Here is a 17,750-nt window from a genome sequence, read left to right on the forward strand (position 1 = left end):
ATCGTACTGTTTGGAGCGCATGTTATGAATGTTTTGACCTATATGAAACAGATTAGCAAGTTCATGGACTGGGATGGGAACTCGGGACAAGTTCAGGGACCTAGACGTGCATTTTGAGAGTACCGGGGCCGGGATGAGAACACAGGACAAATTCAGGGACCTAAACGTGCATTTTGAGAGTATCGGGACTGGGATGAAAATTTGGGACAAATTCAGGGACCGCGGGTGAAATTTACTCTAGATAGATATAGTAGATGGCCACGATCTTAGTTCTGCGCGGCCGTGACGTGGCGTGGATCATATCCATGCGTGCGTGCATGCACCTTCGGAGCCCCGTTGAAACCGGGCACGAGCCCGGCCGGTGGTTTTCTGCAGGGTTTCAGACGGGAAACCACCGGGCACCGGCTACTTGGTTTTGACGAATGACCCTGACATGGCATCTTGCAGCAAGAACAGTACAGAGACCAACCAACTCATCCCCACGGTGTTTAGTTCGTTTTACCTGTAAACGCAAAATTTTTTTGCGTGGGAATCTTGCCAATTTGAAGTACTAACTGAAGTCTATTTACAAAACTTTTTGTACAGATGGGTTGTAAATCGCGAGGTGAATCTAATGATGCTAATTAATCCATGATTAAATAATAATTAGTGAATGGTTATTATAGCATCACTGTTGCAAATCATGGATTAAGTAGGCTCATTAGATTCGTCTCGCGATTTACAGCCCAACCATGCAAAAAGTTTTGTAAATAGACTTCATTTTGTACTTCAAATTAGCAAGATTCCTTTTCACTTTAATGTGTTTACAGCTTTTTTGTGTTTACGGGGTGGGAACTAAACACATACTACGCCCTTCAATGCCTTCACATTTTCATTTGTTGTTGGTCAAAACATTTGTTTTTGAAGAATTTATTTATAGTTGGAGTAAATTCGTGGTTGGGCCGAGCCCTTCGACTGGGGGGAGAGCAGCAAAGCAGATCACGGTCAGATTTCCTCTCGGGCTAGCGACGTGCATTGCTGCTCTGTTACTTAGTATATAAGATTGATTGATTGATAAATTACTTATTGTGATTAGAGGCTAATTGAGAAAAAAAAGTGATTAGAGGAGCAGGGGACGTGAGTTAGTGGAGGCGATTAAGAAATTATTTCCACTCCCGCACACCACCGCTCCATGGATTCGGCCAAATTAACCCGGCGACCCCTCCCAGCTCTATCAACGTCTAATCAGCGCAACTAGGGTGCTCGATTACTTTAATTCTATCCAGCAATGCAATCCCAGACGTTCGTCGCGTAGCTAGTAGCTCCGGCTCGGCGGCTCCATTGTAGTCCAGACCAATTTTTGGTGATGTGTGTGCTCCAATCAGAGATCACAAGTAAGATTTTGCAACTGCATGGTGACTTCTTTTGTATTCAGTTTTTGTTGGTGATGTGTCATGTGTGTGCTGCATGGGCCAAGTTTTTCGTTGCTGTTTAATTATTTCGACGAGCAGGTGATGCCGATGCGTCCATGTGTCGATTCATCAGTTGCCATCCGCCCTCATGCAGTCACCAACTAACCAACCCCTGCCAAAATATCTGCAGGGAAAGGCTGCGGCAGATACGCGGCTTGTTCCTTTGGCTAACCGCGCCAGTAGACAACGGAGGCAGGATAAGATTAACAATGATGATCCTCGGCACTCACAATACTGTCAAACTAAAGGAGAGATTCTTTAATTCACACCTGATGAAGACGAACAACTTGTGCAAATCCTGCCGGCGCTGTGTAATCTGAAGATTTGGAATCACACCTCACACTAACGACGATGCACAAAAGCTGAAATGCTTTTGGGGCGTCCGGAGTGAAGAGGAGGATCGCTTGCAGTCTGCAGAGTGTGAAGCTCGATCAACGGCCGGCGAAACGGGAGGCATGGCGTGGCGTGGTTGATGAGCTCGTCGAGAAAGGTGGCAGAACCTTATCGTAGCTAGTCAGCCCAGCAGGATGCCGAGTGGCTCGATCGCTAGCTAGATCGTCAGCTGATATGCTCACGTCGGCGCCGATCAGCCACGCCACCACCATGAGAACGACCTCACCTGCAGCTGTAGGCGGCAGGCCGATCCGTCTCCAGCTCCGATCCCCAGGCGGATGCGCGAGCGCGAGGCCGCTTTACAGCTTCGCCCGTGCGTTGCATCCGCGGCGTGCCCTGCCCACTGCAAGTGGGATGCAATCATGCGCGGGGAGGCGTTGGCACCTGGCATCCAATTTTTTTGGTACTTGTTGAAGTACCTGTGGCTTGTTGGGTTTGGGGGGGGGGGGGGGGGGGGGGGGGGGGCACTGGGACGAGTATCAAAGCAAACATCTAGATTTTTTTTTTTTGGCCTGTTGCTAATTTGTGATTGAAACTTTCCACATGTTCTGCTATCGAAAGCCAGACAGTCTTGGCACCCACTATGATGGGATTTTTCTGAATTCATACCGGGAATGTTTCCTATCAAATTTAGACCCCGTTGGATCCATAGACTAAACTTCAGACCTAAAATTTTAGTCTATCAGGTGATCTAAACAGATGGACTAAAATATAGACTAAAGTTTAGTTTTATCCTAATTAAATTTTAGTCTACTAATCATCAAAACCCACCTAATTTGGACTAAATCAACCTATGAACTGTGAAAAAAAACAAATTACCTCTCAATATGCGCATGTAGGCACGACAACTGTATAATCCAAGGGAAAAATGATATTTCTATATCTCTACATGTGTCATATCTAAAATTTAGTTACCTAATCTTTAGTCACCTAAAGTTTAGTCCGGACTAAAGTTTAGTTCTAGGTGATCCAAACAAAGCCTTAGCAAAATCAATGCGTGATTGACCAAAACCTCCGTTAGCCCAGTCAGCCTCGAGACTTAATTTACATTTTGAATTTGTGTTTTGTATATGGAGGTGCGTAATGTCTTACACCTACGTGGAATTTGAAACTCTACGCCTTTTTTTGCTGGAAAAAAAACTTCATGGCTTTTGACTGACTAAGATGGCAGTCGAATAGTTTTTCTTCTGCTTTTTGTAAAGCAGCCATCGATCGACAGCGGGACATCGACCTAAACAAGCAACCGAGATGTTTCCCCGCTGTCTTGCCCACTTTTGTGATAAATAGTTGTCATCATTAGTGGAAACTTAGTAAAGGTGCATGGAATGGAACAGAAAATGTAGAAGTTTCCGAACAAATTTGCAAGAACAAAAAAAAATGCAGCTGGGCACTCCCATCTCTCTGTGTCAACACAAACGTTCGTGTCCAAGAGCCAAACCAAAACTTGGTGGTGGCAAGAATAATGATACACTGTCCTACGTCAAAAGATCGCGCCAAATCGCACCTACTACGAGTCAAAAAAAAATCGCACCTACTACAAACCCGACGCCACCCGCAGCGACCAGACCCGCACCTCGCCGTCGAAGCTCGCGCTGCACACCCGCCACTCCTCGTCGTTGGCGCCGCCGTCCCCCCGCGGCCGCTTCTGCGGCGCTGGCGCCGCCGCGACCGACCTGACCGCGGCGCCGTGCACGTCGATCACGGCAACGCACGCGTACCCCCTGCCGTCCGCGGCGCGCCGCCAGGCGCGCACCGTCTGGTCCGCGGACCCGCTGACGACGAGCCCGCCGGCCGCGCACGCGATGGCGAGCACCGCCTTGCGGTGGCCCCTCAGCGCCCCGATCGCGACCATTTGGCTCGCGCTGTCCTCCCGCTCCCACACCACGACGGACCGGTCGTTGCCGCCCGAATAAAGCTCCCGGCCCCCGCACCCGACGGCTAGGGCGTTCACCGCCGCCGTGTGCCGGGACAGGGTGGCGACCAGGTGGTAGGCGGGCTGGTGCTTCTTGCCACGCGCGCGGCGGGCGGCCTTGTCGGGCGCGGGGCGGGGCGCCCACACGCGGACGCGCTTGTCGGCGGACCCCGTGTACACCGTGCCGTCGGGCGCCACGGCGACGGCGTTCACGGCGTCGTCGTGCGCCGGCAGCGACTGCAGGCAGCGGAGCGACGGGAGGGCCCAGACCTTGAGGGTCTTGTCCCAGGAGACGGAGAAGAGGAGGCGGCCGTCTGCGGAGGCCGCGACGCCGGACACGGTGTCGGCGTGCTCGATCCAGAGCCGGCGGTGGTGGCGGCGGACGGTCACGTGGTTGGACGGGACGGGGAACCGGCGGAGGCGATCGGCCACCGTGGGGAGCGCGGCGGCGAGGCGGAGCCTGGCGGGCGAGCGCGAGGAGACCCGCCACAGCCGCAGCCGCCCGTCCTGGTGGCCCGTCACGGCCGCCGCGCCGCCGTGGAGGTGCGCCGCGCACTTGACGGAGCCCGCGGCCGCGGCGGCGTCCGCCGCGTCGGAGGTGGAGGTGGCCTCGAGCGTGGACAGGTCGTGGAGCGCCACGGCCGCCGGCCGCGCGACGACGAGCCTGCGGAGGGAGTCCCCCGCCACGGCGACGATGGCGGCCGACGGCGCGGCGGACAGGGGGCGGAGCGTGGCGACGTGGGCGAAGGACGCGGCGAGGGCGCCGGCGGCCGAGAGCGACGGGAGCGAAGGGAGGGACGCCGACGAGGACGCCTCCGACACGGCCGCCGCCGCGGCGGAGGACGACGTGGAGACGGTCGACGAGGAGGACGATATCGCCGTGGCCAGCTGCTTGCCGTCGCCGCCCTTGCCGCTCGCCTCCCCGTCGCCGTCGCCGGTGCCGGTGGCCATGCAGAGCCGCGGGAGAAGCGGCATTTGGAGCGCGACGGGTTACCACTTTGTGGGCTATACTCTGGGTTTCTGGCTGACACGGGCACGGCTGGAGGAGGAGACGTCGAGTCTCGAGTGGAATGGGCGGGTCAGCTGGAGCCTGGAGGTCGACGGCAACGGGAGTCCTATTTGTACAAGGCGCGGGTTTCCCGGGGCGGGGCATCCGACGGCCGGGGACGCGACAGCTCGCGACAGACAACAGCTTGGACGGCCCGGATCGGCCTGATGTGACCCGTCGGCGCGCGCTCGGCTTGTTGACAGGTCGGGACAAGGTGTCGGGGGCTGGGAGGAGCGGCGTCCGGCGCTGGCGACGGCGACGGCGACGGCGACGGCACTGGCTGCGCGTGGGTCGCTGCCGTGTCAATGTGTGATGTGATGAACGGGTGTGTGCGCTTCCCGGAAGTCCCGATCAAGCTGACCCAGATGCTGGCGCGCTGTCGGGTTCGGGCCGGGGGTAACTCCGGTGTACAAGTTTTCAGTGAGGGTGTTTAGTTAATGAAAATTTTTGGTTCAAGAGCCATATCAAATATTTAAGGAGAGTTTTTTACACTAATTAAAAAATTAATTTCAAAACTTACCTGGATATTGCGAGACGAACTTTTTTGAGGTTTTTGACGCATCATTAACACATATAGATTACTGTAGCACTTATGGCTAATTATGTATTAATGAGGCTCAAAAGATTTGTCTCGTCGTGTACATTCAAACTGTGCAATTAGTTTTGTTGTTTAATTACATTTAGTGCTCCATACATCTATCCAAAGGGGAGGCACAAATTTCGAGGTGAATTTTTTTTTTCACTGAACAACCCCTCAGTTCGTGTGAAATTTGCGACGATTGCTGCGGTTGTGACAGCAAAATCGTATCCCTAAAACTATGTGCGCTGCAAACAAGATGCCAACGTAGGAGTAGCTGATTTTTCGGGTGTCAATCGTGTTCCCAGCCGGCGGTGCGCATCCCTCGTCTGCCGCTTTGACACGGCGACAGTTTGTAAATCCTCGGTACTTGAAATGTGGCGCGTTTCTAGCTAGCTGGTAGCACTAGAAAGCTAGTAGGCGCAATTGCAACGAATGCATGCCCTGATATTTCTGCATGTGTTTTTTTGTGATTGCCTGAACTTTTCCGCATGTTCTCTCTTTTGTGATTGTCTGAACTACGGCAACCCAAGGGTTGCCTGAACTTTTGTGATTGCCTGAACTTTTCCGCATGTTCTCTCTTTTCTCGGCTACGCATTTGTTGGGAATGTTACTGAATTCTGATGTGCATGATATGCAGATGCAGCTCAATGGGGGTAATGGCAACACCAATTCAGTCGTCATGGATGATGGGATGATGATCACTCAGCTAATGCACTCGCTTCACATGGTATTATTATGGCAGCATTCCAGTGCTAATGACTAGGTGCTGCCGTAGTGTGTGGTCGACCGAAAGCTGTACTCTGATCCAGCATGTTCAGAAGGGGAAAAAAAGCTACAGATTTGAAGAATAAAATCTAGCAAGGCGACACCACCCAAAATGTGGGGGGGGGGGGGGGGGGGCAAAAAACAAGTAAACTCCCTCGAAAAAAAAACAAGAATATTTTTTTAGCACAAACCCTTTTTGCGTTAACGATGCAAAAGGGACAAGATTGTTGCACACTGGCACCACATCGTGTGCAGCAAAAGCTAGAGTTCTAAAACGAGAAGAAAACAAGCATTACGACGACGGGCGTTCAGCTGCTCCACAAGCACAGTGGGAACGTGTGCCGGCACCACCAACAAAAAAAAATAGCCTTTGGTTGATCCAATCGCAGGGCATTCTGCCCAAGTTTAAAGCGGGTGATTAGGGGAAAGACTACGCCGCCCACATGTAAGAAAGCTAATGGCCGGGACGACAGGGACAAGTCTCTCAGATAAAATATGTTGTGTGGTGATTGGAGAGGTGAAAACGACGGAGCTAGCTAGAATACTTGAAGCTCTATTCATGCCCCGATCCCTGGGTGCTCCCCGGCTGCATGCGTGCTGCACTACCGGAGTGCAGAGTGCTTCACTTTACGCAGAAATTGAGCTTGTTTTTTGATCCTCCTGCTGGTCCCCTTGCCTTGCCACACCGCTGTAGCTAGCCGCGCTAGAATATGTACGATTATACTACTATGTTAGGTCTAGTTGCTACTAGCTTATGATGAAGTCAGCTCGGATCTCGAAATGTTCGGCGTTCCTCGCAAAGAAAGAAATTGGTCAACTTGTGGAGCAAGCAGGCCTCGCCCTCGAATGCTGCGGCGAGGATGCAAGGAATATCATGGCGCCGCCGCCGCACATATAGCGTGTCTGAGTGGACAAGCTGCAAAGAATATATGTGTTGTGGGGATTTTTAGGGGTACCCACAGCCGGGTGGCGGAGCGCACCCGCCTATTCCCAGTGAGGGAGTACTCGGGGAAGTACTAGGCGATGGGGCTGGATCTTCGCTGAGACAAGGACTCAAGAACACTCGATTTAGAGTGGTTCGGGCCGCCGGAGCGTAATACCCTACGTCCACTGGGAGATGTATTGTCTTGGTTGTGTGAATGAACCTATCCTCTGCTGGCCTTGGCTCTTGCCCAGCCTGAGGTTTTCTAGCGGCGCTCCCTCCTTTTATAGATCAAGGGGGAGCGGATACATAGGACGTCGATGCCCCGACAGGTGGGCCCAACGTGAATGCGGCTACAGTGGTAGCGAATCTTTCCTTCGATATGCGTACTGCTGCTCTCCTGTCACAGGGGTCTTCTCTTGTTCCGTCAGCTAGGTGCCCGTTGGAGTAGCGTAGCTTGCGGCGTGGCCTGCTGAGGCTATTATGTAGCGTCATAATGGGTGAAGCCGAGCCGTCGTATCCGACTGTTACGGCAGACTGGCAGACGCGGCATGGGCGGCGCCATCGGCTCCACTGCCTTGGTAATACGCGATCAATAGTGCCCCCTGGTCAGTCAAACGCCTCGGCTTCCACTATATCAAAGTGGATGTCCACCTACTGCAATGAATGCGAAGGTAGGTGGACCTCAATATGGAGACCAAGGACTTCATACACGTGTCGGCCCCGGACCGCCCTGAGGCGGGGCGTCCAAACTTTCCCTTCGAGAGGGGTCCGGTTGCTATCCAGGACCCTATGAGGGGTCCGGGACCCCGCGGGGGTCTGGATTCCTTGGGAGGTCCGGAGCCCTGGCTGCTTGCGCTTGAGCGCCTGTTTTTCCTGGGACACGTGGCGTTCCCAGACCTTCCCCGGCCGCGGAACAGGTCCGGACCTTTGTCGGGAGGACAGGACTTCGGACTGCAGGGGTCCGGCTGTTTGGTTGTAGTCAAGGATGACTACTAAGGCTCTTGCCTAGTCACAGCAAGAGGGGGTACCCCAGTCCTGGGGTACCGACAGTGGCCCCCGGGCCCACCTCGGGAGAGGTATGAACCCGCGGGTGGGGCCACCACCGTGATGTGTTCCGACGCAACTTGATTGCGTTGGTGTGCTCTTGGAGAGAGTGGGCATCCCGGACCCCTGAGGCCGGTATGATTGTTGCCTGGTTTAGGTACTAGAGTGCTCTCCACGGGGCGACGAAGGTGTAGGCTTAGGGTACAGAACCAAGCTAAGCGGCTACACGGACTTCGGATCGCTCAGGGGGTAGCACTACTTCCCGGACCCGGCTTTTGTCGACCGTCTCCGCCGGAGCGGGCCACCGGAGTGGACTTGGAGCGACCGGGGCGAGCGGTCTCCGCCGGAGCGGGCCACCGGAGTGGACTTGGAACGACCGTGGCGAGCGGTCTCCGCCGGAGCGGGCCACCGGAGTGGACTTGGAGCGACCGTGGCGAGCGGTCTCCGCCGGAGCGGGCCACCGGAGTGGACTTGGAACGACCGTGGCGAGCGGTCTCCGCCGGAGCGGGCCACCGGAGTGGACTTGGAGCGACCGTGGCGAGCGGTCTCCGCCGGAGCGGGCCACCGGAGTGGACTTGGAGCGACCGTGGCGAGCGGTCTCCGCCGGAGCGGGCCACCGGAGTGGACTTGGAGCGACCGTGGCGAGCGGTCTCCGCCGGAGCGGGCCACCGGAGTGGACTTGGAGCGACCGTGGCGAGCGGTCTCCGCCGGAGCGGGCCACCGGAGTGGACTTGGAGCGACCGTGGCGAGCGGTCTCCGCCGGAGCGGGCCACCGGAGTGGACTTGGAGCGACCGTGGCTGACAATCCGATGAAGCATGTTACCGGACCTCATAGTAAGGTGCAAAGAAACCAAGCCTTATACTAGAAGAGAGCCCGGGACCTCTAAAGTCAGCAGTCCTGGATACTAGAGTACTTGTAACAGGGTAGTGAAGTACGTAAACTTAGGGTACATTACCAGGCTAAGCCACGCGGAGCTTCTCTACCCCAGGATACAAATACCACTTCTCCAGAGCAGGTCCTTAGGGGTCCGGACCGCCTTCCAGCTAGAAGGGGTGTCTTTACCTGACCACAAGCCAGCAACTTAACTTGGATTGTTAGCAATAAGGGAAACTCCGGTCAAGAGAAAAGAATAGTTAAACCAAGGCGAATAAATGTAATCAGGGTGGAGCCTAGGCAAAACTGAGGAGGAAAATCTCCTTTATTATTGTGGTTGTCACGGTATACATCGGAGGTCGGGATTACGAGGACGGACCTCCACCGCTCCGGACCGCTTTTGCCTGTTTGTGTGATAGGGCCAGAGGTCGGGTTTACAAGGTCGGACCTTGACCGCTCTGGACACACACGTAGACACCACGCTATTACAAAGGAGAAAATCTCTCATTCCTTTCTTAGGAGTAACCTACGGCTGCATGCTATACAGCGTGTTCTTCTTCGGAGGTGAAGGCGCCCTGAACGTGCCTGAACCGCATCATCCAGCATCACCTCGGGAGCTCGGGGGACCCCTCCTTGCCTAAGAGCTGTCACATGCTTACATGGCATGAGACAAATTCTTTGGCTTTGAATGGAAGAGGCCCCCTCCCCCTGCCGTCGCCGTTGCCGATGGAAACCAGAGCCCTTGCGCAGCAGATGGACCGGTGCGACGCGTGGAGAAGTGCGGTCGTTCGCCGGCTTGTCCTTGGTGCTAGCGCCAGGGGCCCCCGCACGAGGAGGCGGGGTCCTGTCTGCAGCAGCACCGAGCAACGCTGAGGTGGATCTCCGGCGCTGGAGACGGCGGGACGACACGGTCAACTTCCTCCGGGATGGCCGTCGGCTCCAGGCTCCATGTTGAGAGAAAGCCTTGAGCCGACACCATGCCACCGCTGAGGAGGCGTGGCCGTTGCTTGAGAGAAAACCTTGAGTCGACGTAGGAGCAGCGGCGCGCAGCGGCGCCTCCGCTGTGCGTTGCTACGCCGGCTCTGAGGTGTCGCGGTGGCGACACACAGCAGGCGCCGCTGCCGTGCGCCGCCGCACCGAGGGCGTCGGAGTGCCGGTGCCATAGCATGCGGAGTGAGTGTGCCTTCCTTCATCTTCAAGTTCGCCGTTGCAGAGGGAGAACACAGCCTAGAGGCCTGAAGATCCAGCCAACGCCTGTCCTCCCCACGGACGGCGCCAAAATGTTGTGGGGATTTTTAGGGGTACCCACAGCCGGGTGGCGGAGCGCACCCGCCTATTCCCAGTGAGGGAGTACTCGGGGAAGTACTAGGCGATGGGGCTGGATCTTCGCTGAGACAAGGACTCAAGAACACTCGATTTAGAGTGGTTCGGGCCGCCGGAGCGTAATACCCTACGTCCACTGGGAGATGTATTGTCTTGGTTGTGTGAATGAACCTATCCTCTGCTGGCCTTGGCTCTTGCCCAGCCTGAGGTTTTCTAGCGGCGCTCCCTCCTTTTATAGATCAAGGGGGAGCGGATACATAGGACGTCGATGCCCCGACAGGTGGGCCCAACGTGAATGCGGCTACAGTGGTAGCGAATCTTTCCTTCGATATGCGTACTGCTGCTCTCCTGTCACAGGGGTCTTCTCTTGTTCCGTCAGCTAGGTGCCCGTTGGAGTAGCGTAGCTTGCGGCGTGGCCTGCTGAGGCTATTATGTAGCGTCATAATGGGTGAAGCCGAGCCGTCGTATCCGACTGTTACGGCAGACTGGCAGACGCGGCATGGGCGGCGCCATCGGCTCCACTGCCTTGGTAATACGCGATCAATAGTGCCCCCTGGTCAGTCAAACGCCTCGGCTTCCACTATATCAAAGTGGATGTCCACCTACTGCAATGAATGCGAAGGTAGGTGGACCTCAATATGGAGACCAAGGACTTCATACACGTGTCGGCCCCGGACCGCCCTGAGGCGGGGCGTCCAAACTTTCCCTTCGAGAGGGGTCCGGTTGCTATCCAGGACCCTATGAGGGGTCCGGGACCCCGCGGGGGTCTGGATTCCTTGGGAGGTCCGGAGCCCTGGCTGCTTGCGCTTGAGCGCCTGTTTTTCCTGGGACACGTGGCGTTCCCAGACCTTCCCCGGCCGCGGAACAGGTCCGGACCTTTGTCGGGAGGACAGGACTTCGGACTGCAGGGGTCCGGCTGTTTGGTTGTAGTCAAGGATGACTACTAAGGCTCTTGCCTAGTCACAGCAAGAGGGGGTACCCCAGTCCTGGGGTACCGACAATATGCGTCCTCGATCCCCGTCTCCGGTGCCATTCGGCTGAGCTGAGCCTGCAACCTTTCGATGCTTGGACGTAGCGAGGGGTTTAGTACAAAACAATGCTTTGTTATTTTCATTTTCGTTAAAAATAGCGTGTGTAGAAATTTGGGAGTCAGTTTTAACAAAATTAAACAAATTTATTTCTTGAGAAATTCCAATGAAGATATTTAATTTCTTTTCGATCGGTGAAAAACTGAGCTCTCTCTCTCTCTCTCTCTCTCTCTCTCTCTGGGATTATCATGTTTGACAGAATTTGGGTACACGAACATTCCTTGCGTCAGCGTGACGTGGTCGACCAAGCCCAGCGAGCAGTGATGAATTGATGCTGGGGCCGAGCCCAGAGAGAAGCACGCGGTCCTGCGGAATGTGTGCACCAGCGCTCGGAAACGAAGCATTGAGCCAGCTGACGAGCGAAAGGCGGCCCATCATAATTTGAATCCGCTGGGTGTGATTTGTGCGGCGAGTCAACGGATCATGACTCGTACGGAGATGCCGAGCACGGTTTTGTGCGTGAACAGTAGCCAAAATAATTAACACAGCACGTGCGAAGAATTGTGAACCACCCGGGGGGGAAAAAGCTCGAGGAATGGGGGCGGCTTCTCGTACGGTCAAGGCAGCGGTGGCTGTGGGCATCATTGGTTGGTTGCATCTTGCATGCCTTCGGCAGCTAGCGACCGTCCCCGGGTGTCCAGGTGGCGGCGAGCACACAGCGCGCAGCAGTAGGTCACTGAAGCAATCGATCGAGCAGCTGCGGGGCATCAACCTTTGCGTGCCGTCAACCTCAACCAGCACGCGACTGACACTGACTGTGCGAGAGATCGTGCTCAGGTAGGCCAGCCGCAGCAGGGAACACCTGGCCGGACCACGTTGGGCGCCGCCCGAAACAGGGCCGGGCGAGCGCGTCCTTTTTCTCCCCCGCCGTACGCCGGCCTCGCGTCGTGCCCGCCGCAGCGCAGTTGGGCCGTGATGGTCAGTGGAGAGCGGCGCCATGCCGTTGGTGCCGGACATGATTGGAGCGCGAGGGAGCGTTTGGTCTCGTTGCTCGTCTGTGGAGCGCGGAACTTGGAGCTGCTGCTTTCCCGGTGGCGAGAGACAGAGTGGCCATTTTTAGTCCGACCGACCGGGAACAGCCCCATCCCTAGAAGGCTTAGGACCGACCATACGCGGATAGGCAAGGCTCCCCGGGGCGCGAGGTGTCGAATGGACGGCCATTCTCGGGGACGTGCCCCGGCGACCGGCGCTCGGTGTCGTGCCGTCGCCGCCGCTAGCTCCCGTGGGAAAGGCTGCCGCATGCACATGGCATGGCGACATGGCGTGTCCGCGTTCCGCGAGTGGTGGACGAAAAGGAGCAGGTGGAGCGGGGCCGGCCATGCCGCGGAAAGAGACGGCCGGGCCGGGCAGGGGCATTGCCTCGTCTCCTTTGTACCCACTCCTCGCCCAACCAGTCACCATGGCCGCCACAGGGACAGCGACGTGCTCGATACACCGGATCGCTGCCGGTTCGTGCTGGCACTGGGCGGGCATGGCGGAGCCTGACAATTCGTTCCCTCCTATGCGGCGCGATTTTGGGTGCAGAAAGCTCCTGAATAATCGCAGAAGCTAGCACTACTGCGAATCATCAGGAGCGGGCGGCTGATTCTTCTCGTACTACACTCCATCGGCGGCCGTCGGCATCACCGCATTCGGTGCGATCGCGTTGCCGGCGGCCGGCGCGGCTCACGTGATCCCACCATCGGTCCTCGGGGGCTCCAGGTGGCGGCCTCGCGGGCGGTTGGTCGAAAGCCCCCATCAATATCCATCATGTTCGAGTAGGGACCTGACGGAAACTTGTACGATGAACAACTAGCACTAGAAAAAAGCTCCATTGTTGGGCGGTGGTGTAGCAGTGTGGGGGCTGCGGAGGGCGACCGGGGCAGGCCAGGCCAGGGAGGAGGCACGCATGCTTTTCTTGCTTGCTTGGTGGTCAGGTCAGGCCTCGTCAGCGTAGGCCGCGGCGGAGAATGGAGCTAGAACACCTGCCACGACCTCGTTGGACGACGCCCGGGATAACGCGTCGCTTTCCTTTCCCCCGGGCCATATGCCGTGCTTGTAGTCTCGTACGTGCGGCCTGCGGTCTCGCCTGCCGTCAAGCAAGAATGATGAACCAGGAGCGTTTGGTCTCTGCTCTGCTGGTTGTTGGACATTGGACCTGGAATGGGAAAAGCGGCGCCGTTCGTCCTCGAGGCCCTGTTTGGTTCCGTAGAACACTTAAGTACTAAAAAAAATATTGTATGCACGAAGTACTAAATAAAATTTATTTACAAAATTTTTTCACGAATGGGTACAACTTTACGCGACGAATCTAATGACGGTAATTAATTCGTGATTGGCTACAGTAATGCTAGGTCTTAAATCTCCCGCTATAGTTTCCGCTATAGCCCGCTATAGCTATATGATGCATGGTACCGCTATCTGAACTCATGTGTAATTTAACCGCTATAGCCCACTATAACTTCATTTAGCCCGCTATGAACTGTTTTTTTATTCCAACCGCTAAACCCCTTAGCCCGCTATTTAAAACCATAAATGCTACAGTAATCATTCTCTAATCGTGCGGTCAAAGACCTTATTAGATTCGTCTCGCGGAGTAGCACAGAGTGGTAGAATTAGTTTTGCAAACTGCCTTCATTTAATACTATTAATTAATGGTCAAAGTTCCCTAGTACAACTAGTACTAGAGAACCAAACAGGGCCCGAATCTCAACTGCCCAAGTCCTCTCTCTCTCCGATTGGTTCTGACCTGATTGTTGCCCGTGGTTTCATCCTCTGCTATCGCCATGTTTGGTTTCCACCCTCAAATTCTTTTCACAAAAGACGAATATATGCATGAATTACTAAACGAAGTGTTGGAAAAATAGACAACTATAAGTTTAAATTCCGAACTAGATTTATCATGACGAGAATTAAACCTAGCATGCATGACTCTAACATACTAGACAGTACGTATATCATAAACATAATCTCAGAAAACATGATTATGAAATAGATTTGATCACAAAATACGTACTGTGCGGGAGCCGCCGGGAAGACGAAAGGTGCAGACGAGACGAAGACGGTCCTTCGAACGGAGCGCAGCAACCGGCATTGCAGACGACGGTACGCTGCAGCTCCTGACTTGGACGGAGGACGAGCCGTGGCGAAGAAGATGAGCAGTCGCACTTAGCGCTTTCCAAAAACCTTATTCGCCCTCTCCCGGCGCAGGATCACAAGAGCGAGCGGTTCCGGAGACCTGTTCTCCCGTTCGCCGGTGCACGCCGGCGCTCGGGATGGAGAAGACTACGGTGGCGGCGCAGCAACGAGAGGAGGCAAAACCCTAACTCAAATTAGATCTTCTTATGAATTCCCAAATCTTGGGGACTCCACGTATAACGATCTATGGTGCACTTTTTCCATGAGGGGGTGGTCCGTATTTAAAGGGAGAAAAACCCCCTACACCCTCGTCCATTAGTAATACGGGACTAATAGATGGTGTACCTCCTCTTAGTGCTAATGGGCATTTGAGATTTATTAGGATTATTTATATGGGCCAAGCCCATAAATCTAACACGAAGTTTATTTGCGAAATATTTTAGGGTAAAGTCTATATTTCAACCTCCAACTATCACGTTTGTCCGATTTTCAACCTCGAACTATAAAACCAGACATTCCGCACCCTTGAACTAACGAAACCGGAAGAAATACCCCCCTAACTCAAACTACCCTGGTTTTGATCCGACATGGCAGATGGTTTTGACAAATCATCAATGGGCCCCACATGTCAAACCCTTACCCTCTCGTCTCTCTCGTCTCTGCTCTCTCGTTGGCCCCGGCGGCCTCACCATCTTCGTCGGCTCCGGCCTCCTCTCGCCATGGCCACCTCCCTCCTTTCCCATCTCTCTCGCCGGCGCCCTCCCTCCCTCCTAGAGCACTGCCGCGCCAGGGAGATGGAGCTGCGGCGGCCCCTCCCTCCTCTCCTCCCCTGCGCCGACTCCGCCCCATCCCCTGCTCCATCCGCCGCCGCCCCCTGCCGCTCACTGGGTCCACCGCCGCCCCCTGGAGCTCATTGGGTCCGCCGCCAAGGCTGACGCCGACTGCGGCGGCGAGCTTCTCGATGCCGGCCTGGAGGGAGGCTCTGGATCCAGGCACCCCTCCCCCCTCCCTTGTCGGCCCCGTCCTCCTCACCATCTTCGTCGGCCCCAGCCTCCTCGCCATGGCCTCCTCCCTCCTTCCACATCTCTCTCGTCGGCGCCCTCCCTCGCTTCCTCCCTCCTGGAGCTCTGCTGCGTCGGGGAGATGGAGCTCCGGCGGCCCCTCCCGCCTCTCCTCCCCTGCGCCGGCTCCGCCCCATCCGGCCCCGGCACCCCCGGGCTTCGGTGGACACGGCAACGGCGCCAGCGGCCCTGTACGCGGCTACACCATGGTGGCGCGCCGAGGAGCCGCCCCTTTCTTCAACAACGATGGCAGCAGCAGCCCCGTGGTCCGCTCCCTTGCGGCGCGTACAGGCATGGGCTACTCCTTCATTGCCGGACCAGATGCTGGCGGATCTGCTCCACCACCACTACCGGCGCACACCCCCACCCGCTGGAACGCGACGGCGGCAGCGAATCGGAGGCCGGGCCTCATCCACACATGGGTGAATGTCCCTCATGGTGAGGCGGCCCGACGCCTCCCGAACGGCGTCCACCAGGAGCAGGGCTCCTCCTCCACGTCGGAGGAGTACACGCCGGCCTAGGCCGGCACCACTGCGCGACGGAGCAGGCAGCCAGGGAGTGCAGCAGCGAAGGCACATGGCGGCAGACGTCGAGGCTGGCGGCGCCGACGCGTGCGGGCGCGTGGTGGCGAGGAAGAGGAGCCGACACGAGAGGAAGAGAGGATAAGGGGTATTTTGGTAATTTTCGATGTCTAAAGACACGTAAGAGTGCCGAAGTGCCAGCCACGTCTGCAAAACAGATGCCACGTCATAGTAAAACCAGGGTGGTTTCGGTTTGGGGGTGTTTTTTGCACGGTTTGTTAGTTTCGGGGTGTAGGATGTCTGGTTTTGCAGTTTGAGGTTGAAAATCAAACGACAGAGATAGTTTAGGGTTGGAAATAGGACTTATCCCAATATTTTAACGGATAGGTGTAACTTTTCGAGACGAAACTAATGAGACAAGTTCCACAATGATTGGCTACAGTGATGCTATAGTAACCATCTTTAATCATCTGGCCAAAGACCTTATTAGCTACAGCACATGCTACAGTACCATAATTGTGGAGATTGTTTTGTAATTAGATTTGATTTAATATCTCTAATTAGTGGTCAAACGCGCAAAAAGTTTTCATTAAAAAAAAATTTACTCCCTAATCAAACAAGGCCATGTCTAGTCCAGGGTGTGGTAATGATAATGAAGGCAGCGGCCGGTTGCCTTTCGTGTCCGTCTGGTTGCTGTGTTTCCCGAGAGAGATCGGTGGCGCCGGCGAGCGAGATGCGGCGTTTGGGAAGACATGATCCGGCGCGGCGGCCGCCTTTCTGCGGTGCTCGTCGGCATCCTATCCCCGCGGGTGCGAGGGCAAGGCGATGACCGAGCTTTCCGCGCGCAACAGAGACGGGGACGAGCAATCCCGAGACACCGGCGGTCGGTGCAAAGCGAAGAGATGGGCTGCCACGACACCACGAGCCATCAATAATCAGCCCGTTCAGTTGAACTTAAAAGCGCTGGCTGGAATCAATGTTTCTGTTGGGAGCTACTGTGCCGTTTGGAATTTTTGTAGTTTCGTACCAGATGTCGGAACAAAGACCGACGGGGCGGTTTGCCTCCAGCCGTTCGGAGGTGCCGAACCGCTGGGCCAGTCAGAGCAGCCCAGCCAGCGCTTATCTGCTCAGCCGAACAAGGCTAATAACTCGCTGGTGATCGGTGCAAAGCCACGAGATGGGCTGCCACGAGACCACGAGCCATCAATAATGTTTTCGTTGCACTCAAAAAATATATAATGTTTTCGTTTTGAGGTCCGGCTCAACGCTTCTGGCCCAGGCCCACGCACAAGACTCTCTGGCTGGGGAGTTACGGCAGGCCCAACTCAGGCATATACCAACGGTGGTGGGTTTTTTTTGCGTGAACAAGTGGCACCGCACGTCAGTTATGGAGGATTTTGCTGAAATTGGGCCAAGTTTTTTTTCTTGAAATGCTCCCTCCATCCCAGCACATAGCTATATTTAAATTCAATAAAAAAAAGCAATATTTAAAATTTTCCAAAATCAAATTTTCCAGCTTTGACCAACAATATCTTTAAAAATAAATTATTTTAAATAGAAAAGGTTCCATATATTATAATAGTTTGTTTAATGATAAATCTACCAACATAATTTTTATGTTCTATAATTATTTTGTAGTTAAATTGAA

The 17,750-nt window shown here is 55.1% G+C and overlaps 1 protein-coding gene across 1 annotated transcript; it reads right to left on the bottom strand.

Annotated features, from left to right (window-relative positions):
- Positions 1 to 3,202: 3,202 nt before the first annotated feature.
- Positions 3,203 to 4,890, bottom strand: LOC120641271 (protein JINGUBANG-like). Its single transcript, XM_039917316.1, has one exon. It carries the CDS (start codon positions 4,729 to 4,731, stop codon positions 3,379 to 3,381), a length of 1,353 nt encoding a protein of 450 aa, XP_039773250.1. The 5' UTR covers positions 4,732 to 4,890; the 3' UTR covers positions 3,203 to 3,378.
- Between the last annotated feature and the right edge of the window lie 12,860 nt (positions 4,891 to 17,750).

Source organism: Panicum virgatum, chromosome 7K, assembly GCF_016808335.1.
Source record: "Panicum virgatum strain AP13 chromosome 7K, P.virgatum_v5, whole genome shotgun sequence".
NCBI classification, from domain to species: Eukaryota; Viridiplantae; Streptophyta; class Magnoliopsida; order Poales; family Poaceae; genus Panicum; species Panicum virgatum.

Coding starts and splice junctions, on each gene's coding strand:
- LOC120641271 (XM_039917316.1), bottom strand. CDS start 4,731: ATGCCGCTTCTCCCGCGGCTCTGCATGGCCACCGGCACCGGCGACGGC.